The sequence below is a fragment of the Numenius arquata genome, chromosome 2 (genome assembly GCF_964106895.1).
Source record: "Numenius arquata chromosome 2, bNumArq3.hap1.1, whole genome shotgun sequence".
Taxonomy (NCBI): Eukaryota; Metazoa; Chordata; class Aves; order Charadriiformes; family Scolopacidae; genus Numenius; species Numenius arquata.
This window is the reverse complement of record NC_133577.1, coordinates 110,472,670-110,496,797: the sequence shown is the minus strand read 5'-3', so window position 1 is coordinate 110,496,797 and position 24,128 is coordinate 110,472,670. Positions and strand designations below refer to the sequence as shown.

The 24,128-nt window shown below is 40.4% G+C and overlaps 1 protein-coding gene across 1 annotated transcript; it reads left to right on the top strand.

Annotated features, from left to right (window-relative positions):
- PANX2 (pannexin 2) lies at positions 1-22,307 on the top strand. Its single transcript, XM_074169085.1, has 3 exons — positions 1-226; positions 18,631-20,082; positions 21,946-22,307. Exons 1-3 carry the CDS (start codon positions 1-3, stop codon positions 22,305-22,307), a joined length of 2,040 nt encoding a protein of 679 aa, XP_074025186.1.
- The last annotated feature ends 1,821 nt before the right edge of the window (positions 22,308-24,128 follow it).

Sequence of the window (24,128 nt, the reverse complement as noted above, 5' to 3'; positions counted from 1 at the left end):
ATGCAACACATCATCGATAACCACCCCGACATGGCCACCGCGCTGCTGGCGGGCGAAAAGCTGAAGGAGCTCATCCTGCCGGGGCAGCAGGATGACAAGGCGGGCGCGCTGGCGGCGCTGCTCCTCCAGCTGAAGCTGGAGCTGCCCTTCGACCGCGTGGTCACCATCGGCACCGTCCTCATCCCCATCCTCCTCGTCACCCTTGTCTTCACCAAGAACTTTGCCGGTAAGGGCAGGGCGGCGCGCGGCGGGGCGGGGCGGGCGGAGGGGGCCGCGGTCTCGCGGCGGCGGCCTCTCCCTAACGGCCACTCCCTCACGGCCGCCACCGCTCCCTAACGGCCGCCAGCGCTGAGGGGGCGGCTGCTGCCTCTCGCCTCGGCAGGGGGGAAGCGCCTTTCTCCGCAGGTGGGGAGGGAGCCCTGGCAGCCCCTGCTTGGACCCCGGTGGCTGGGCCCGTGGGGAGATGTCCGCTGGCCAGGAGCAGCTGAGAGCTGGTGTGGGTGACACGGGGAGTGGTTTTATGGCCCTTGAGGTGGGTCCTCGACAGTCCCTGAGCTGGACCCTGGCTGACTTCACGCATTTGTCCTGACGTTAATTCAGCTGTCTACAACGTGAGCATTTAACTGCGCTGCTAGGGAGAGAAGCAGGTGCTTTCATGGAGGCTGATATGGAGACATATCCACACCGTGCTTTGCCATATTGTGATAGTGGGAAGCACGGATATCTGTTGCTGTTGAGGGCCTATGTCTTGTATACCAGCCAGCAACAATTTAAAACCCCATGTTTGGTTGCCCCTCACAGCCAGTGCGGAGTCCTTCCGGTCCAGGAAGGTCAAGTTTTGATGAGCCTTGAAAATTAGCAAGTAAATTATGACACCTTTCGGGCCATCAGCGTGTATGTGAACGGTGTTTTACTTTCTGAAGTATAGGCGTGATGAGTGTAGCTGCCAGTGCATGACTGCTTTTAAGATCTCCTGAAGCTCCACACTAAAGATCCATGTGAAATTATTGGCGCTTTAATATGCAGGACTGATCTGGCCATCTGTAGCTTGTGAGGTTAGTGGGAATTGGTTGTATTCAATCAGTCTAAACATACCAGAATCAGGCTCTTGTTTTGCATACTGCTTTGGGATTGACTTCCAACACTTGCCTATCCTTAATATTTGTTTTCATTGTGAGATAAAATAAATTATGTAGAAGAATAATGGCTTGCAAATGGAGTCTTGAGACTTTTCCTAATTATAGTTGAAACTTTTTTGACCTACGTCAGTTTTTAAACATACGGTTATATAGCTCAAGATCTTCAGCCACAGTTAATGATAAGAGCCTCGTTTTTTGGATGGTCATCTGGAGGTATCTCAAAGAGACCATTATTTTCAGGGTATGCTGAACATGGTGAACATCTAATAACTGTCTCTTCATAGTGACTGAAAGGCAGGATTCAAGGTCACCTTTGGTGATCCCTTCCTCTATTTGGTTTTAGAGTAGTAACCTAATAGAGGCAACCGTACAGAAGTTCACAAGACTGCGTACTGGTATATGTGCCCTCATGCTGTTTGGGATGTACAGATTTGAACCTCAGTAGGCCTAAAGATAACCTTGGGTGCAGGAAAGGTCATGCCCCTCCATGTGTGCTCCTTTATGTTGTGCAAGTTTCCCAGCAGAAGTCCTTTGATGACTCACTGCTTGTGCAGACAGCAGTAACTTGTTCTGTATGAACAAATCCTCGGAGACTGCAGATTGCGGAGGAAGCCATCAGTGTAAGAGACTCAGATTAATACACTGGATGTCCCTCTGCAACTCTGAATTGGGGTCCACACAAGTATGTGGAAGAGAGAGGGTCTGCTGCATTTGAGATTATTTTATGCTGTGGAAGACTGTTCTTCAGGCTGATGGTTGTGTTCCAAACCTGTTTTTCAGAAGTACCAAAGCAGTATCATTTGTGTCTGCTTACAGACCATGTATGCTCATTTGACCCAGTAAGATTTAGGGCTGTAACCTATTGTGTCCTGCCAGGACAAAGGTTACAAGGCAACACAGAAAACTTATGTTTCCGGAAAAATGTGGGACAACACTCGTCTGTCATATGATGTCATGTGTTTGTTCAGATGGTCTGCAGTTAGAAAAATAATATGAGAAAAAGGAAAAAACTCAAAGCTACAAGGGAATATAATAGAAACACTGTAAGGGGCTGATGAAACTAAATAGATTCCTTTTTGGAGTGGAGTTGAAGAGCTCAGGATTAGTGGATTCAATTCTACTTCCACAGAGTTCAAGAGCAAAACTCCTATTAATTTTAATGTGACCTGGATCAGGTGTTACTCTGTTACCAAAACAGCATGTACTCAGACTTCTTTACTAAGTCAAGCTTATCTGGAGGCACTGATGATGGTAGAAACAAAAGTTCAGCTGGATACATGCTAATTACTGATTCTGCAGTTTGTGTTGCCTTTCACCCATGCGCTACCATTGATCTATAAAAAAACCCCTATCTTCACTTGCTTGCTTTGGATACTGCTCCCTGCATGCAATTTAAATAATACACATGAAAAGTGCAAACTTAGCTGACAAAATTGGGTAAGGTTCCTACTGCCCCTTTGGTTGTCAATATCATAGTAGCTTCCCAAAGTTTGCTTTGGGCCCTTGTGTGCATCAGTTACTGCTTCAGAATAGGAAATAAAAACTGACACTCCTTCTGTTAATGATATCCAGTGTAAGCCATGGAAAGCTACCATCCTGCCACTCAACTGATAACAACCCCCTTTTCTGGGGTCTATCCCATCTTATTTCGTCGGTGTTGGTAGAGCTCTTCAAACAATGGTGTGTGCACTTGAGACATAAAAGTGTAGTGATCAAAAAGCAGTGGTTTCTCACAAAACTTTCTGCTCTGGATTGGAAGAGTCTGGATGGTTAGTGCACAGAGGAGATAAAAGCCTCTGTACTTCTCTGATCTACCTTGGAGTTTATGTGCGTGGGATCAAGGGTAGCTTGAAGTGTAGTCAAGGCCAGGGCAATGAGTGCAGTGAGAACTGCTTGGCCGAGCAGCATCCTGCCCTGGGGGTGTGCAGAAGGCACCCCCTTATCCCAGGAAGCCTGGGTGTCCCAGGGCGATGCTAAGCCTTCTGCAGCCAGAGGCTGCGATGAAGCATATATGAAAGCAGAGTTCAGCCTCACAACACAGGACAAAGAGAGTGTTGTTTGTTTAAAAGATGATAATTAACAACCTTAAAAATCGTTATGTCTGTGGTATAGTGTATTGTATACTGTAGTTTGCCTGTGGGTGAAGATAAAGTTATTTAGTTAATTATGTTGTTTTGGTGCCATGGGCAAAGTCATTGTTTAGGTTAATGCATTTGCTATTCATGTAAGTGATTTGTTTGTCCTCACATTGGACTGTTCTGATCTCTACATCACTTTTGAAAAATTAAATCACAAATTTCTGTTTTAGTAGCATAAAAGGCAAGACCTAATTGTTTAGCAGATACTGTGCTGATTTTCTGCCTGAACTTAATTTGTTACAAAATGCTTTAAATTGGATATAGCGCTTTTCTTCTACTAGTATATTATAGAATCATAGAATGGTTTGGGTTGGAAGGGATCATTGAAGATCATATAGTCCAACCCCCCTGCCATGGGCAGGGACACCTCCCATTAGACCAGGTTACTCAAAGCCCCATTGAACCTGATCTTGAACACTTCCAGGGATGGGGCATCCACAGCTTCTCTGGGCAACCTGTTCCAGTCTCTCATCACCCTCATCATAAAGAATTTCTTCCTTGTGATCAATTTAAATCGACCCTCTTTCAGTTTAAAACTGTTGCCCCATGTCTTGTCCCTACAGGCCCTAGTAAAAAGTCTCTTTCTCTCTTTGTTATAAATACCCTTTAAGTATTGAAGGGCTATTATAAGGTCTTCCCGGAGCCTTCTCTTGTCCAGGCTGAACAATCCCAACTCTCTCAGCCTTCTGTCATAACAGAAGTGTTCCATCCCTCTGATCATTTTTGTGGCCCTTCTCTGGACCTGCTCCAACAGGTCCATGTCTTTCCTGTGCTAAGGGCTCCAGAGCCGGACACAGTACTCCAGGTGGGATCTCCTCAGAGTGGAGTAGAGGAGGAGAATCACCTCCTGCTGACCACGCTCCTTGTTGTGCAGCCCCTGGTGCTTATAGTATCCTTACAGTCTGACTCAATGTACACACAAAAAAAAAGGGCTGTCATCCTTGATTGGCTTTTTCCTTATAAATGAATCTGTAACCTAATCAAAATTTATTGGGAGATAAAATTTTGTTTCCAAACTTCGCTAATAGATGGCAGTGCATTTTGGGTGAAATTGAGCCCCTGCAGAGGTAAGGTGTAGGGCATACACGTCCCCTAGGATGTGCTCCTGAGACTTAAATTCAGGCTGTGGAGGAGTCAGTAAGAGCTTGACTGTTGATTGCAGTGGGGACAGGACTTCACTCTGATGGCTGAAGTAAGATACAATTCTTGCACTCGCCCCTCTGCAAAGAAATACGGCCTTTCTTTGCACTTCCTAAACTTTCTTTCATAAGAGAAAAGTCACTCAGTTAACCTCTCACATTATCATTTCTGAATCTCTCAATTCTCCTTTTCAGGCAAACCAGTGTGATTCCAGAAAGAATACCCCTAGAAAGTTAATTAAAATTAATCCATGTGCAATGTTTATAATGGGCTTGAGATCATCATAAAATCATTTAAGATCAATAGTCAGCTACCCCAGACAACGAAAGCCCACGAGTACCCACAAGCAAAGAATGAATATTGTTTCCCTTTCTAAAACTTACACATAGACAGACTTCATATAACACCAGGACATCCTGTATTGAAGGGTCAGTGTATGTTGACCTTGAAAAGAATAAGGAAAGTTTTGGAGATTTGCTCCTCTGACCCATTGGATGGATCTGTACTTAATTCTGGAGTCACAGGGCTCTCAGCCCTGGTGAAGGTGCCTGCAGAAGGCAGCAGTCTAAAGGAAACCTCTCCCATATCAAGTGTTCTTGTTGAGACTAACAATGCACATTATTGGTAGTCCCAAGGGAATTTACTTCAGTTTGCTCTGTTTTCATTTGGAAATTGCTGTGTTAAAGATAACAATTAAATTTTTTATTTAAATATGAATGTGTTTGAATTTCTGTCAGAACAGTGACATGACCCCCATTATCACAGAATCACAGAATCTTCTTGGCTGGAAGGACCCTTGAGATCATCAAGTCCAATCACAAAAAAAAACCCAAAACAAAACAAAAAACCCCAACAAACACCAAAAACAAAACAAAAAACAAAAACCACACAAAACAAACACCCCCAGCCACACACCCCACCCACCCACAAACAGACACAAACCGACAATCTTGGGCACTAGAGCATGCCCTGAAGTGCCATGTCTGCACGTTTCTTAAATACCTCCAGGGATGGTGACTCCACCGCCTCCCTGGGCAGGCTGTTCCAGTGCCTGACCACCCTCTCAGTAAAGTAATTCTTCCTAATATCTAATCTAAACCTCCCCTGCCACAACTTTAGACCATTTCCTCTGGTCCTGTCATTATTCCCTTGGGAGAAGAGTCCAACACCCACCTCTCTACACCCTCCTTTCAGGGAGTTGTAGAGGGCAATGAGGTCTCCCCTCAGCCGCCTCTTCTCCAAACTAAACATGCCCATTATGGCCTATATATTCTTAGGCATCTGCTGGAGCACTCATGCAAATGTATATGCAGTGCTTTGCAAAGGGCCATGCTTGTATTTGACTCATTAGGGGTTTGATTTCTTATACCTGAAAATCCAGAAGCCTGACTTTTCATTCCCTAGCAGCTTGAACATGAACGGTTAGTTATTTCCATGCAAAATAGAAGTAAAATGCAACCAATATGAACAGAGAGCTCAGATTTGGTAGTACTGTGCTGTCCCAGTGCACGAATAGGTTACTATACCAAGTAACTGCTGGTGGAGAAGCAAATTGTAAACCTGTAAGTATAGGTTGTCACTAACATCCTTCCATTTTATCTGTGTTGGAGCCTGCTGGATTGTTTCCCACAGTAAAGGGTTTGGGGTTATTTTTTATTTTTAAAGCAAGCATTTAAAGTGTTTTCGTGTTGAAGCAGACTAGCCTCAGATTAATATATAGTGAACAAATAGTAAAACCCCCATATTTAATTAAATGTTAGTGGGTAAGGCTCTAAGATATGTTGTTCCAGTCTAGCTACAGCCTGTATCAGTGTTCAGCAGTTGTTTTTAGTGACGATGTTTCAGTATCTCATGTCAATGCATGGTCGGTCTGGGGAGGTATGGATCTAGATAAAAAGGGATCGGTCCTTTAATACACCACAGTTTCAGTTTCCAGTTTCAGGTTTTTTTCTAAAATGTACAGAATGCAGAGTTTTATTAGACTGCTACATTGCTTATCAGTTTGACGTAGGTCTGTTCGGTGTTCATGTGGTTTTCACCCTTTCCTATACCCTCTCTGGTTTTACCGTGGAACTAGTACACACAGACCATAGCCGTAGGTGGGATGCTGTGAGTACTTAACACTGGTCTTCACCAGCAAGTGCTGTATTCTGTCCTCCATGAACAGCAACGATGCTACTGGCAGCAAGTGGCAGCCTTTTGTAGTGAAACAACTCATGGCATTTTCCGAACTTCCAAGACACTGTTCTACAGTCCAGTAGCTGAAGAGATGCTTGGCTATCATGATGTGCTGCGTAGTTTGTTTGTATTGTTTAATGTTTTTACTAAGTGGTTTAAATATTCCAGTTCAGTGTTGTGCTGTGTTCAGGAGCAACACTATCAGTAATGTCTTTGGGAGGTTCTCTGTATAATGGACCAGAGACCGGTGGGCCCCAAAGGAGAATATGTTGTTGTTTCTGTTGTGTGGTATATTCACAACATTGAAATATTTTGGTTTCCAAACTTTCAAAAGATTTAGGACTGATATGGTTAATGACAGGAATTGCTAAGTCATATCCTCTTGTTTAGTGCCTCATGCTTTCTATTCACAGTGAATTATTCTTTCTGTATTGCAGTCATGTTTGCTTTTCCCTCAGAAGCTGTTAAATACCGATACTTTATTAAAATAAAGCAAAACTGTCATCCAGCTGATTTTTATATTTTAGTCAAAAGCCAAACTTTGGCATTGATTTTCTTGCTAGGTTTATAAAACAGTGCCTACAAAATACCAAAAAATTGCTCATAAATACTATATTTCTATGTCTCTTAGCAGTTACGTAGCTCAGCCCTCTACCACCCTTCTGCTAGAAAATTCCCATGAGGAAGTAATGGAAGGAGACAGTAAGTTAAATGACTGAAGGGTCAGTTCAAGTTTTTCTGTTTTCTTTTCTGATTTGTAATCATTTTGCATAAGCAATGCTTACTTCACCATGTAGTACAGCATATGCGTGACTTCAATGTGTTTTTATGCATTTCACCTACAGTATGTTTGAAATAGTGTATGTTGAAGATTTCTCTATTATAAGATGGAGTTTTATTTTGTATTTCTGGTCAATTTTTCTAATTTGTATTTTTGTTTCAAGTTGTGGCCAGCATATTTACACATGCTCACTTACGTGGCTTATCTGTTAGATGGCTTTTGAGCTTCTTTTCCATTTTCTCTCTTTTACTGCACTTAAAGCCACATAGAGTAGGAAAGTGAAGATGACATTTTCCCAAATGACTATTGTTAGTGCTAGGAGTACAGAGCCAGATTGTTTTATGTACATGACAACACCAGCGCAGAAATTGGTTCTGAGGCAGTATTAGCTGTGATAAGATAATTTAAGGAGTGTCTCAGTACCATTTGTGTTTAAGTGCTTTCTAAACATGTGTTTTTTAAAAGAACTGAAATAGTACAAGCAACCACAGGCTGACTGCGGTTCAGCCGCTGGCAGTTTGCACTGCTGATGGAATTTTTCCCAAAGGGTAAGAGAATTCAGACAGACAGACAGACACACACACACACAAAGTGCACAAGATATGCGAGCTGGCTTTCTGTGAGTTTTGGTCATTAAAAGATTTGAAGTTACACAGTTGAATGTTAAATAAAAAGGTAAACTTGAGGAAATGCATGAGCTTCATGTGTAATCATTCCACTGCAGTTCCTAGGGGCTACAGCTATTTTTCTTTTATGAATGCCATTTCTAAAAATTCATTGACACAAATACATCATCTTTTTTTCATATGAAATTTCATGACCCTGTTTGCACTATTAAACCCTTCACCTTTCCAAGTGTCACGTATGTGAAGAGGTCCCAAATGTGCATGAAATTAAGCTTAGTACATGCTTTCAGATAACTTCAACAATTTGAACAGATGGTGAAAAATATACTTGTTTAAGAGCTGCTTAATTTATTCATCTTAGTCAAGAGGAAACCTTGTGAATAAATAAGTGTAAGGTCAAGACTGTTTTTCATAGCAACTCTGAAGTATTTTGAAGCTTTTTTCTCCCTAAACTGGATAGAAATTATGCATCCATTATCTAGAAGAAATCTAAGTTTGTATTGTTTCTTAGAACTGTAAAACTCCTCCAGAAGAATCTGTATCATCACTGAGTTCCTTAGCTTTTGTCAGCATTAAAAATGACTGCAGTGGGCACCTTCAGTAGGTATACGCATTTAATTACAAAAGCTGAATAATTTCGCAGTACACTGGCATGATTCCTGTAGAGGTTTCCTTTTATTTCCCATGCTACAGGATTTATTCTAAGAAAATCACTGAATGCAGGTATTTCCATCATCAGGGATTTAGTTACAGGGCTGTGTTATACTCTTGCATTTGAACTGGGAAAAACAGCAGTTCAGTGTAATAGCAAGGTTTGGGGATTTGTTTGCTTTTCTTTCCTGGCACCATGCCTGTTGTGCACATTCTGAGTTACCAGAGCAGTGATGGAGCCAGGTGCTGAGATACATAGTGCGGTTTTTTGCAGCTTAGAGCTCAGTGACTATTTCTGGAGCATTTTTGTTATATGTTAAAGTAATTATTTTGGCATTTGAGGTTGAGGTGCCTTGTCTTCTGATCCATGACTTGTTCAGGAGGGCAGGAGACCTCCCCACTGGAAATGGCAGATCCCCTGGGAGCCTTGGGAGGCTGATTCTCCTGGCTCCGTTCTGCTAGATCAGAACAGTTCTGATACTTTACAAAACCCAGTTTCTCTGCACATGGAGGAACCAGTCTTCCAAAAAAGCAGTAGACAGGCCATCTCTGCCTCCTAAATACTATGTTATTAAAATAACATAATTGCCTAATGAGCTAACTACGGGCATTTTTCTTCTTTTTCAATATGAAGTTTTCTGGGTGCTGTGTTTATGCCAAGAGGTACTTAATACAAGCCATCTTTTTCATTTCTAGTTATTAAATAAAAATAATGCAATAGAACAAACCTACTGTTTCCTGTTGCTTCCTGTGTTTGTATTTTGCGCTTGACTCTTGACTAAAGGAGCCACCCTCGTCTATGTATCATCAGCCTCAGTGGATTTTCATGATTCATTTCACTTTGGCATTTACGTGTTCTTGCAGTTTACTTTAGGTGTTACTCTAGTCCACATCATCATAGTGTCTGGGTGCTTGTGTAGTTGCTTTGGGGTTCCATCTCTAGAGGAGAATTCTTGAATTGCCAAAAAAATTTTTTTTGATCTTTGGAAAACATTAAAACACTTCTTTTCACACACGACTTCTTCTCCTATGAAGAAGAGCTGTACATCACCAAAATTCCACTCACCTCCTCATGTAAGTGCTGAATTTAGAAGTAAATATTGTTCAGATGTCTTTTATAGGACTGTCTGCATGGCTGAATATGAATACATTCTTTTAAACATGGATTTAACCTTCCCTCAAATCTTAACATAATCCAAAACAACAATATAATACAGAAACATACCTCTATGTACAAATACAAGCATTGTAATTTCCTTCCAGGTGTTTTCTGTGTTCTCACAGAGCTCTCTTGAGCACAGGAAGAAATGCTTCTAGTGATGTTCAGCAGTACAGTCACTGTAATAAGCTCTCTTTCCAATGGTGTTACCACCATACTGCATGGCCATCACATGGTGGATGGTAGCTTATTACTGAGGACACATTCTTTATAGGAGCAGCCTAAGAGATTTCATTTAGGTGTTTCTGCACCTTCTGCATAACCGCACTCATTTCTGGAACAAGCTCTCCAACAGACTTCAGCATATCAAACAAGTAGGAGTAGGTATCTTGCTCTCCTGAATAACCTGGGCAGGCATTACAAGTCTTTAAGCCTCAGATTGCTGTTAAGTGAACTTCAGCATACCAGCTAATTTTAGAAGAGCCGATGTTCACTGCATACAGGGAATATAGTTCTGTAAATTTATATATACACTAGGAAAGTGCATTACTAATTTATTGATTCTACAGATCCAAAATATATGCAATTCAAGCAGCAGTCCCACAAGGAAAAAAGACCCATATTGTAAATACAGGGACACCTGCTGCTGCCTTTACGTTGCAGTTACCGCTGTGGGTAACGCATTACCTTAACCCATTACCTATCAGTCTTTGAAACTGCTTATCTACATCTCACCCATTACAACTAATCCTTGTAGAGTACAGGCCAGTAAAACCTACTAGCAGCAGCCGTTTCCTGTCTCATTCCTTCAGGGACTTTCTTTTGAAGATTTTTTTCTTAAACAGGACAAGTGGTTTCAGAGAGTGGGCAAAAAAAGGCTATACCTTACCTTGTTGATCATGGAGAAATTTGTACCTTAGGAAGACTTCATGGGCATGGAACCTATATTCAGATTTGGAAAGAATATTCCCTAAGAAAGGTAAAGGTATTGTCTTTTTGTTTTGATAAAAGTAATAATTCTTAATAATTAGCTTGCTAAGTTAAGGCTTAGTTTGATGAATGTTTTATTTTCTCATTCCTGTGAGTAAACTCAGTGAGTTAAATAGGACTATATGACTACAGTTGATACACAAAAGTAATTTCAGGAATCCATCCTCGTGCTGTACTAATTTCTAACCTTTAAATACCCTTTGAATAAAGTAGTTGAAATAAACCAGTTAAATTAAGGGAGTTTTTCCTGTGGCTGTGAATTAATTTGGGTATTAGCCAGCATTTGTTAAAATCACAGAGTTACATATTCCTTGTGGACTGTGTGACTGAGATGGAAAACCCGTATACTGTTTAGATAATGTGTACTGCCTTAAACTACATTTTCAACCTCAGTAACATGAATATTTTTTGTTCTTTTTTTCTAGAGAGAAGAGGATCCAGCACATTTCTTCTTTTCCTTTAAAAAAATTGCTGAAAAGCTACTAAATAAATTATTTCTGTTTCTCAAAATAAACAGTTTGCTACCTGCTTTCTTGTGCAATCCTTTTAGTACACAAGAAGAATGAGGCATGTATGTCTGATTACTTACATGTATGTGACACAATGTAAGGAGAGCAATATGATAAAAGACCCTTGTCAAATACTGGCATTTATTGCTGAATTCAGGGAGTTTCTCATTTATCTTGGCTGTTAGAAACTTGTGTTCTGGTATCTAATAGTCAGGGAGATTCAGAGATACTACCTAAACACTGAATTTCTGCTTAGGCTCAAGTGGAGAGTACACAGAGTGCTTCAGAGAACTTGACTGGAATGGCAGCTTTTCTTCATAGGCAGGTTGGGCACCAGCATGAGGCTGGTTTAGCAGCCCTCTTCAAAAGGGCAGAAAGCCAATTGCTAGGAAGCTCTAGGCCCAGACTGAGTCTGTAGTGTATTTAACTCAGTAAGTATATTTTTCAGTATTCTTACTTGATACTTAGCTCGGGTCTGGGCACTTGTCCAGGAGCTGGGAGGTCCTGCCTGTTCAGCAGCACCCAAGCACCTCTTCTGCTGCCTATACCCTATGTAGGACCATGGTGGTCAGGCTGAATGTTTACTTCTAGATCCTCAAAGAATTTTTATGCACAAGAGGCATACTTACCTTTGTCTTGGTGTAGCAAGTACAAGAATTTTCATCTTTTTTAATTTTTGAATTACGTTTTCTGAAAACTGGGTTCCTCTTTTTTCTGTCTGCTATTAGAAAATTGTGCTATTCCTTCTGCATTACTGAATTATTGCACTAGAATGCTGAAATCATGCAACTCATTGGAAAATTAATGAGGTGTGATTTCTTTTTCCAGCGTAAATTCTAAAAGCTGGAGGTCACAGGAGACATACACAATTTATTATTATGGTTTATATTTTGCATTGGGGGAATATACTTTCTTTCACTGGGAGTATGGTAGGTGTGAGACATCATTTACTCTTCTATATAGGGGCATAGACTGTTTCTTACTAATATTTTCCTTTCCTACTTTTAATGTTTACCAAAAGCATTGTAAATGTGTTGGCCTTATTTATTTAAGTAACTTTTGCTCATAGTAATATTTTAGAAGCTTGAAATTGATCCCCCCTACAGCATCAGTTTTTCAAAGAGAGATGCACACGCCCAATTTTATGCGCTGTGAGTAATCCCATTGGGTTCATAGGAACTGCCCAATGCATGAAGTCACTTCAGTCTTTTTAGGAGCAGGTCTAATTTCTTACAGTGTTGTATACTGAGAGATTGGCATTGTTATCTTTATTTTGAAGGGACAAGTGAATGTTTATGTTAGATGCATTTCACTCAGTTTCCCAGGAATACTTGTAAAAACTTGTAAAAAGAAGGTAATGGAGAGTGATAAATATCTACAGCTTCACCATATCTTCTGGACAGCGTTGTTTCTGTGTACCCTACACCAGCCCACTTTTTTTTTGCAAGGTGTTTGTTTGTTTTTTTTTATAGATAGGCAAATACACATACATTCATGCATCTGCATGCAAAAAACCACACACACACAGAGCTGCCTTGGTGAACCATGTTGTTGATATCTCTTCCTTTGATTGAGATGCAATAGTGCGGCCTGAGCTCTAGCTATTTGTAGTTCAGTGGTAGCCTTCCAGCTATATTTTGCCTAATGTGTTCCTAGTGCAACTGGTCATTGCATTCATTTTTGTAAATGGCCATTTCTTAAAAATGAAAAAAGTACTCCTGCATGAATCAGCCATTCTTGCTGGACATGACCTAAAGAAAAGAAAAGTTCACCTTGAGGACAATAAAGCATTGGAGCAGGTTGCACAGGCAGGTTGTGTAGTCTCCATCTTTGGAGGCTTTCAGACTGACAAAGCCCTAATCAAGCTGGTCTGAACTCAGCCTTGACCCTGCTTTGTGTGGGATGTGGGACTTGGTAACTTCTGAGGTTCTTTGCAATGTTTCCATGATTCTGCATTGGGGTGTAGTGATCTAGAACAGCAGTTAATAGTTTTTTTTTTTCCATTGGTAATTCCATTTCCAGATCTGAGATTCATTTTTGCAGTGGGAAGTTTCCCAGAGGTTCCAACACCAAGCCTCAGCACCCCAGCCCCTTGCTTGAGGAATTTCAGAACTTAGTGTTGTATCTCTTTGTTGAAATTAAGCAGGAGATATATTTATCTAACGTTTTCATGCCCAGTACTTGCAGGCTGACAAACGGTGTTTAATTCAGGGCCTCTTGAAGAGTGGATTTGAATGTATACTAAAAGTACATGGAGGTTGGGGAACCACTGAAAGGAGGTGGCGGATTTTGGATTGGGAACAGTAGGAGTGGGAGCCTGTGCCTGCAGGAAGCGCACAAGCATTTCTCAGAGCCTTAACTAACAGGCAGCAGACTCGGCAGCTCCTAGCTTCCATACTTTGCCTTCACTTCTCCTTTCCATACTGTCCATTTAGATTCTTTCTAAAGAGTTTTTTGAGCACAGCCTCTTTCCCTGCCTTGTCTCTCTTCTTGCAACCATGCACTCTCTTTCATTCCCCGAAAGTATGCCTTTTGTACCACAGTACTTCCTGCAAGTCATTTTTCTCCATTTAAGTAGTACTTAAACTGATGGAATGAGATGCTACAGAACTGAGCATGTGAAAAAACATTGCTACCAAGGGATTTTAATTTTTCAAGTGGCATAGCACAATCAACTAAGTAATTCTGTGTTGATTATTTCATCTTGTTTACATGTCCAAAAAATTCAGTGAGATGTCTCTCACACCTCATCCATGAGAAAAGTCTTGGGGACTTCTAGAAGCTACTTAAATTCATAGTGAGCAGGATAAAATGTATTTAAGTACAACTGTTGAAAACATCTGATGTAGTGCTCCTGTGACCATCTAACTGTATTGAAAAAAGGGAAGCTGAGCTTCTTAGTATGCATCTTTATACTCGTCAGCATACGATAAAGTATAATATACTTTATAATATATTAACATCAAGGACTTTTTCCCAATGTAGTAATTATTTCTGCACAGCATTAGCATGGGGTTACTTAGTCTTAAAAATTATTTAAAAGAAATGTGTCCTCACTGAAGACAGGATTTGTTCTTAGGTATTCCTTGTGATGTGTTCTAAACTGTGTTGAATGTCATATTCTGGCATGTAGTTAACACATTTGTGTAGGTGAACCGAAGGGCAGACCTTCAGACTTCGAACTTTCTGAGATTTTGCTTTGAGCATCAGAACTAAAAATCTTGAAGTAAGGCATCACATTTAATGCAGCAAAGTTGAGTTTGGTATTCCAGCCGCTAATGACGATGGCAGCTTAGTTACCTTACCTTTTTTTTTTTGCCTTTGCTACAGATGCACACGTGCAAATCACAGATACATGTCCACTCTCAACCACCTTTTGATTGTTGTTTGGAACTGGGAAAAGATTATTTTGGAGCTGATGACCTTGCTTTTGGGGTTTTTTTGGTAGGAGTTTCTGTCTCTTGGGCTTACAAGAATGTAGCTATTAAGGAGAGTGGAGGTATAGATTATATTTATGGGCTTAAGGCTAGACAACCTTGAGAAGACTACCAATCAGCTCAACCATAATAATTTTTTTTAAATTTTCTTTTTTCTTACTCTTGTCTTTTCCTACACAATTGAACAGTTGCAGCAAATGCAATTAAACCGCAAAGTCTTGGGGAAGAAGCTGCATTTCATGGTGACTGGAGTGGTTATATGAAAAAGAAACTTCCTAAACTGCTTGAGGATTTTTAGGGTGAAATAAGAATATCAGTAGAAACTTCCTATATTTATGAATATAAAGTTAAAAGCAAATACATTTTTTCATATTGCATGATCCAATGTCAGAGCTATGATTTTAACACTTTACAGCCTTTTTAATGCTACTAACTTATCAGGAGTACATTGTAAAATTAAAAAATACATCTGCTGTGCCTTCTTGAAACTGCATGAAGTAGGGCCCTCGCAGCTAGAGTGAGCTGTGTGAGAACTACTTCTTACTCCCCCATCCTCATCAGATCTGCACGTTGAGATCCAGCCATATGTTACTGCCATCTTTCATAACAAACACGATTAGTTATTGACATGGTGCTTTTCTTTTTCATTTCTTCCCGATTGACACAGATTGCAGTAGAGGAGAAACAGGTCCATACCCTACTATGATGGGATCAAACACCTTCATGGTGTTAAATGCCAGGTTAAATGCTGCCCAAGCCACCCAATGTTTCCCAAGAAGTAACATTCACAAAAGCTAACTCAGACCTCCTGGTGACCTTGCTTGGCAGCCTCTTGTCAGTGAAGAGAGACAGGCTCCTCCAGGCAACAGCTAAATCAGTCTTTTGCTTTGAATCATTGTCTGGAAGAGTATTCCTCTCTTCTGCATTGTCTGCACCGTTTTCTAGATGAATGAGCTTCTTCAGGCTGATGCTGTGCTTTGTGAGTCAAGTCCTATGCTGAGAAGGTTAAGCTAAATTCCCCCATGGAATAACTACCAAAATTAGTGGGATTCGCTGACAGTGAGCATGGCTGAAACATATTAGAAAATGCTGTTTGAATAAAATTGCATTGTAACCCCACCGCCCTCACTTCAGTCAGTTATAAGAAATCCCACTGACTTCATTGAGGATGGGTTTCATCTGAAGGGTCTTGGGATTTGCATGGTTTATAATGAAAATCATGTCAAATTAACAAATATGCAAAGAAAATACTAGACCAGCATCAACAAATAACAAAACATTGGATAAAAATGGGACATCATACTCAGCTGTCCCAATAAATTAGAGATCTCTCACAACTTACCAGGCAATGGGAGCAGCTAAAAAATGTTTAAAAGAGGAAAAGCAAACAAATTCCTGTAAAATGGCTTTTAGTTTCGTTACTGGGCTGGGCAGCCCCATTTTTGAAGTACCCTCCAAACCAGAGTTGTGAAGCTCTTCAGACTGTTTTCACTGAAGCAGTGACAACGGATAGAGTGCAGAATTAGTCTCCAAGTGATCTGTCCAACATGAATGTAAATGCTAAGACATTTTTATGTTTTCTTTTTATTTATAAAATAGATATATATATTTGATTGTTGTTGTATATATACAATTTTTGGCAGAAGTCACCTTAGCTTTCAGGTCTTGATGAAGAGAACTGAAGAGAACTGTTCATAGTTTATTTGGTAGTAGCAACTGATACATGAATACAAAAATAATCCTTATGGATAATTTGTATGAATAATTGTTGCTGTCTTCCCAAGTATTCGTGGTGTTGAGACCTAGGAGAAATGAACCCATGTATGTCACAGTAAACTGGGTTTCATATTGGTGTGTTCTACTGAGCTTAGGGACACACGATTCAAAATATTTCTGCTTATGAGAAATGCACCATGCTTCATTGACTTTCTTCCCCCATGGGAATGTTTTCACATAGGAGTCCACTGTGTCTCCTGGGAAATTGTACACTAACTCTTTGATAGTAGGTGTTGAATTTTTTTGTATGCATCCCTTCATGGGTAGGGTTGGGAGAGCATGTAATTATGGAAACCGAGAGAGTCAGTGAGCATTTTTCTTGGAACGCATGGCTGTAAATAGAGAAAAGTAGTCTAAATAGGAAGCTGTGTAACATTAGAGTGCTTTAAGCTCTCTGAGGTTGGAGTTGGATCATTTTAAAATAGTCTTTAAAAAGGATTTTAAGGAATTTGCAGGGTTTATTCACTTTACATGCTGCCTTGGGTAGCATCATTTATTCTATCAACTCTGTTTAAATTGGTTGTATATTTAGAAAAGAATCCTCACTGAGTCACTTTTTTTTGTGTGCATTCCTCAGCATGTAGGTCTCTGTAGGTCACGGAAGAGGTTTACACCTCTACATTTTACCAAAGAACTAGTAAATGCTTTTGATTTGCTCACATGTGACAAGTAGTTGATCAAGTAAGGAGTCCTCTGCTAAGTCAAAAGGATGAGAGTTTCTTGCCTGCGTAATAATTTTTTAATATTTTATTTATTGTTATCAAATGTAATATTTTCATATTTCTCTTCATTATTTGTATTATTAAGAGAACAGTATCACCACTGTTTTCCAGTGAGCTGTTCTCGATCTGAATTGTAGACTCCATTCAGAACTGGAGCAAGCTTGGTGTTCTTGAGCAATTCTCAATTCAAGAGAACATGCCTTCTTCCTATGGGTCTCATTTTAGGAAGTTTTTATAAGGTATACCAGAACCCTGTAAAATATATTCCCTTTGTTCTACGAGCCAAAACATGAAAATACGGTCTTCCTCTTTGAAGAGGATGTTTAGATAATGACTGTTGTTCTTTGGGCAATTGATACTGTTTTAGCTTTCACAAGTTTTTCTATCTTACTTTCACGTATTGCTAGAAAAATGCAATTGTATTAGACCATAAGTTATCTACTGGGTCAAGACAAAAGTCCTTTTAGCCCAACATTCTGTCTCTGACGATGGCAAAAAGCAAATGCTTAGGAAGGAGTGTTACAATAGACAAGCATATGATGTTAGTTCCTTTGATAAACCCTTCCACCCTCCATTAGCCTGTGGTTTAAACATGTCCTGAGAGAAAAATTGCATCACCATCTTTGTACTGATAATCCTTGTTATACTTTTTCTTTCATTACTTTGTCTGATTGCTTTCTTGATCCACAGTATTTATTTCTTCCATGATACTGTATGACAGTGAATTCCACCATTTATTTGCACATTTTGCAAAAAACAATGTTACAGTTTCAAATGTAGAATTAAATTTTCATAGTGTAAATACAGTTAACACCAGATTCTGTTGTGGTCAGTCACACTTTAGCTCAAGAGTGTTAACTGGGAGGGATACAGTTGACTAAATGCTTGTATGTCTTTAAGTTTCAATTTTTGCTACCATATCCAATAAGCAGACTTTGTTAATAAGGAGTAAAAACATTACCTTCAGCTGTATCTTATTTAGAAGAATACTTAGCTGGGATGAACATTAAATTTCACCTAAATGAGCCTTTCAGCATTTGCACATTACATCCTCAGCTACTGTCCAGTGGATATCAGGTGTTTTAGCTTTACGGAGCTTAGGTTACAGTTGTTTAGGGTATTGTTTTCAGAGAGGTAATTAAGCCCAAATATGTATTTCTTGCTGACATTTCTTGCTCAGGTTCATTCTAAAACTTCCAGGTAAACAGTTTTGCCTGGGGGCTTGTGAAGATGTGTGCAGGCTGAGCTGTCTAACAGACATGGAGGGCTTAATGGTCATGTAAAGATACAGTAAAATAAAATTGATATAATTTGAAATGTTTATTTTCCAGAGCTCCTTTTGTAGGTTAAATGCACAGCAGTGACTTTTCTCTCTGTTATACAGAGGAGCCAATATACTGTTACACACCACACAACTTCACCCGCGATCAAGCCTTGTATGCCAGAGGATATTGTTGGACAGAATTAAAAGATGCCTTGCCAGGAGTTGATGCCAGCCACTGGCCTTCCTTGTTTGAGCATAAGTTCCTACCTTATGCACTGCTGGCTTTTGCTGGGATAATGTACATTCCAGCTCTGGGCTGGGAATTTCTGGCCTCCACCCGACTGACTTCAGAGCTTAATTTTTTGCTTCAGGAGATTGATAACTGCTACCACCGTGCAGCTGAAGGGCGGGCACCAAAAATAGAAAAACAGATTCAGTCCAAAGGCCCGGGGATCACCGAGAGAGAGAAGAGAGAAATCATTGAGAACGCAGAGAAGGAAAAAAGCCCTGAACAGAACTTGTTTGAGAAATACCTGGAAAGAAGAGGACGAAGTAACTTTTTAGCTAAGCTTTATCTAGCGAGACATTTGTTCATCATCTTTTTAAGCATCATACCAATTACATACTTATCCACCTACTATGCTACGCAGAAGCAAAATGAATTTACATGTGCATTAGGAGAGCCTCCAGACAAAACGAGCAGCTCCAAATTGCACATCAGGGTGAACTGTAAACTGCCATCTGTCCAGCTCCAGCGGATTATTGCTGGTGTAGATATCGTTCTTCTCTGCTTTATGAACTTGATAATCCTCATCAACTTAATTCACCTCTTCATATTTCGCAAGTCCAACTTCATATTTGATAAACTGAACAAAGTTGGAATAAAGACCAAGAAACAGTGGCAGAAGTCCCAGTTTTGTGACATCAATATTTTGGCCATGTTTTGTAATGAAAATCGGGACCACATAAAATCATTGAACCGTCTGGATTTTATTACAAATGAAAGCGACCTGATGTATGACAATGTGGTACGCCAGCTGCTTGCAGCGTTGGCCCAGTCCAATCATGATGCCACTCCAACCATGCGTGATTCAGGGATCCAAACGATAGACCCAAGTGTTGATCCAGCAGACATTGATGCTAATGAGCAGCTCATCATTAAGAGACCAAGGAAGAAGATGAAATGGATCCCGACTACCAATCCCCTTCCTCAGCCATTCAAGGAACAGTTAGCCATTATGAAGGTTGAAAACCATAAACCTGACAAACCGAAGCCTGTGCGGAGAAAAACAGCAACGGACAGCCTTATAGCTCCTTTGTTAGAGTCCGCTGCAAAAACCTCACAGCAATCATCTGCTCATAAAACCGAGCAAAACACCATCCCAAGCACAAGCAGTGAAAAAAAACACACGCGACACTTTTCCTTGGATGTTCATCCATATATACTTAGTAGCAAAAAACCCAAGCCAGAGATTCAAGCCATCCCCTCGATGCCTACGTCTAAAAGCCAAGAGGGTGGATTTTTAAACCAGGAAGACAATGTCGTAGTACACGTTACCTCCTCTCTCAAAGGTACAGTATGCCATAATGCCAGTACCACCGCCACAGACCATAATTTGCATAGCAATCTTCAGGAACTCAAAGCTTATCTGAACTGTTTGACCTACCTTGTTAGATTTTGCGGTAGCTAATGATCTTAGGGCTTGCAGGCCTCAGAAATAGGTCTTCTCTCTCTTTAGCAGTTATATGGAGGTTAAGGATTATTACATATAGAGCTGTACAAGACAGCCTGCAGGCTGTTGGTGCAGGTAATTTTTCAAATGTAAGCAGATTTTCACAGTTATGAATATGGTCATGCCTTGCCAAGGAAATGAAGAGGGTTTGGCCTCCATGATACCTCTTCGTGCTCCACCAGCACCTGGCACATTTCAAACGTGTCTTACTTTCAAGTCATATGGAAACTACCATAGTAGAAGACCAGTACTCTGGCCAGTAATAGACACTTAAGAGTGTGTGAGAAACTCTGCTAATGGCACACTAAGGTGCCTGTAGAAAAAATCTCTTAAAGTACCAATTCTTTAGGGTTGGCATGTGTTTGTCACCTAGGAAAATCACAACTCAGATCATTTATATCATTGTTCACGCAAAAGACATTGTAAATTGCTCATGTGGATGGTCTGAAGTGCGGGTGCTGGTCAGAGGTTCAGGAATTCTGCTGTTCCCTTCCTGTGTGGCCTCGCAGGAGATGCTCTTTCTGTGCCTCGGTTCCCTGTGTTTGTCTTGGAAATCCTGACCCTTTCTAATCTCAAAGGAGTGTTTCAAATATATCAATAATTGTTAGGTGCTATAATGATGGGGAAAGCCATGTGAGCACTAAGAAAAGCAATAGATCAGTAGACAGATAGATAGATAGACGGAGTCTTGTTTATTTTTGTAAGCTACTGACATAAGAAAGAAGCACTGTGCAGTTGAAGTTACAGAAAGATTTGTACGTACTTAAAGCAATGGCTCTCATCTCATTACAAGCTAAGACCTCCCCCTGGGCTTCGACAGACTGACAGCTACCGTCACCCCACTGCCCAGCAAAGAAGTGATTTGAGGTATAAAAGTTTCTGTCACTTCCAAATCCTTATGCTCCTTAGAGCCCTCCAGCTCCCCAATGTGCATGTGAGCTATTCTACAGCATTCCTTATCCAGTCACCTGCTCTGATTTCAATTCCTCAAAACTACTGGGATTTTCTGGTCTCAATTACTTTCATCTAAATTAGTGCTTGAATATTTTAAGGGCAAAAAATAATTACTGTAGTTTTGGGGCTCTGTTACTCCCCATTCCCATTAAAAATTGTCAGCTTTGCTTTTGAGTTAGACCCACATTACAGTCCATCAGGTAAGGTAGACTTAAAATTTCTGGAAAGATACATCAGTTAATGTCAAATTGCTGAGTTCTTTCTAAAGACAAGTGGCTTACAATGTGTAACCACTATTTTTTCCCATTGAAAATATCAGTGCATTTGTATTCCATCCTGTGGGTTTCAACATTCATAACATTTGTCAAAACATTAAATCATAACATGTATAAAACACCTGCCAGACTGTAGAGGAGAATAAAAGATACTTTTCAGTTGGTTTTTGTTCATTTTACAAAAATACCATTCACATAAGGAAGCATGAGCATGCATAAAAAAGAGTGAGATTCACAAAACCCATTTGTTGTTTGCCCTCTTTCCCTGAGCTTACAATCCTGTTGTTTTGAAACAGTCCTGTTGGATTTCTCAAAGGATCCCAAGAAAATTCATTTTTGGGTCCACTCCTACTCCCACTGAAATCAGTGGCAAAACTGCCAATGATTTCTGTTGGTTCAGGACACTCCTCTCTGATGGACTGGAAGGGTGACAGACTACCTGTCTTTTAACTGGCTGTTTTGTTTTCTTGTAGACACCCCTCATCCTGCAAAAGAGATCCTGTACTCATCTGAGACATGCAGAACTGTGCCTGCTGCTGGGACTTTTGTGACGTGTAACCACAACCATATAGCCACAACCACTGCTGCCACCAGTATGACTTTGAACCAAGTCAAGCCTGAGCCGACACCTGCACTGAACTGCAACCCAGCCCACCCTTTGCTGCACATCAACACACTGTACGAGGATCACGAGGAGGAAGTTTCAAACATGATAGACAATGGTATTCACTCACCAACTGACACTGGGGAAATTCTCTCCATCCCTACCCCAAAGCAGATAAGGTTGGCGACATTTGATGAGCCAATGGCAATAGTGAGCTCGGTGGAGTACTGAAGACCCCAGGCTGCACAGCTGCACCTTGGTGGCCAGGCCCAAGACCGCTGCAGTGCGGACCATGGTCCCCTCAACGATGCAAATCACTGCATGAGCATGGAGAGTTTTCACACAGACTATATAGCTTTTGGTAATAACACCGAATGGTTTTTTCAGGATCACTTCATGAGCACTGTCAGTCATTTGCAAAATAGAATAAAGAAAAATCTGGTGGAAGCAGACCTTTAACACCAAGACAACCATTAGCTCTAGCTCTAAACTGTAGCTTCCTTATTTAAATGGGGAATAGCACAATTTATGAACATTAAGAGCCTGATGGCATGCCACAGTAATTTTAGTGAGTGTTTAAATCCTTTGCATTCAAAATCACAGATTAAAATTAAAACAACATGGAGGTGAGGTGTACTTTTTTAATGGCAGCAGTTAAATAAGAGTTTTTTTCTAAGCAGAGAGGATTTTTTTTCAATTCAGGATTACGAAAAAGTTATATGCAAGCAACATTTTTGTTTGTTTGTTTCTTTAGCTCACTGATGTTGGGCTTGATGGAGACTTAGCTGAAAGGGCCTTACTACCACCAGCATTTAAGTGCAGAAAGATTGATACACTCAATCTCTTGCATTTATAAATGAAAATACCTGAGATATGCCCCGCCCTTTAACAAGCTTATATGTTTGATGGAAGATGACGAAATGAAGAGTTTATTTTTTTAAATATATTTTACCATGGGAAAATTACTTTAATAACTTTTCAAACCAGGTGTTGCTTTTAACAAAATGTGTAGAAGAGAGTCATTGTAGCTGCTTATTTTTTCATAGTGTATTTATGAACCAGGTTAGAAACTTTCATGGGTGCTTTACTGATACGAAAAATCTTACGAAGGTCATTACAAAATATGAAACCAGCAAAACCGTTCTCAAATAACACAGTTAAACAAGTCTGTGAATTTAGGTCTGCAGACTTGGCTAGTCCTTGATTCAGCAAACACTTAAGGCCATGGATGGCACTGAAACGACTCATATGTCTAAAGCTAAGCACACTCTGAAATGGCTTTGCTGGATCTGGGCTCTAGCGCAGGCAGACAGTAATCCTGCAGTATGTGCTATCGCTCTGATTCAGTATTTGCCTTCCTTGGCTCAAAGCACATCTTCATGCCCATCTTCCTATAACTACGGTATGTGTGATTTAATAGAAGACTCTAGTATAACTAAAACGTCTATTAATAAAGTGTATCATGCAATAACCATTCTCAGCAAAATTATAGTGAAACAAAAAGTGACTGTGTTAAAATAATATTCCTAGCTGCATCCAGAATTATGGACTATGTGTGTTTGCTTCAAAATTATGTATAATGGTAGAAAAAATATGCAGCACAAATATGGGACTGAAATCTTGAATTTATTTTTAATTTATTACCTCAGACATGGATATATTATGCCAATATTTAATGAAAATAGCACAGAAAATAAATACCTATTATTCTGAATAATACGTGTACTACTGCTTAGCTTAGTTACGTACAAGTGGGACTTTGTTATAAGCAGTAGGCGGGACATGTATAGCCACCATTCACCCCCTACGTTACTTTAGTTATGCCGAACCTTTGTGGCCTGAATACTGAAATGGCAGCAAGCCACAGGAGACATACCGCAGACAGGGCAAGGGGCACTGGGGACAGCTGAAGGGCCTGGCTGTAACACCCCAAGGTCTCGGCGCAGGGTGGCATGGAGCTGATGGGGGACACGGAGCTCTATCAAGGGAGCTGGGAGATGATGGCCACAACAGCTCCTGCTGGCTTGTCTCCTGTCAGCCCTGGGGACATCA

Bases quoted from the DNA above. Each gene is read 5' to 3' on its own strand.
- PANX2 (XM_074169085.1), top strand. From the start codon at position 1: ATGCAACACATCATCGATAACCACCCCGACATGGCCACCGCGCTGCTG. The intron at 227-18,630 runs GTAAGGGCAGGG...TCTGTTATACAG, and splicing joins CTTCACCAAGAACTTTGCCG to AGGAGCCAATATACTGTTAC. The intron at 20,083-21,945 runs GTACAGTATGCC...GTTTTCTTGTAG, and splicing joins CGTTACCTCCTCTCTCAAAG to ACACCCCTCATCCTGCAAAA.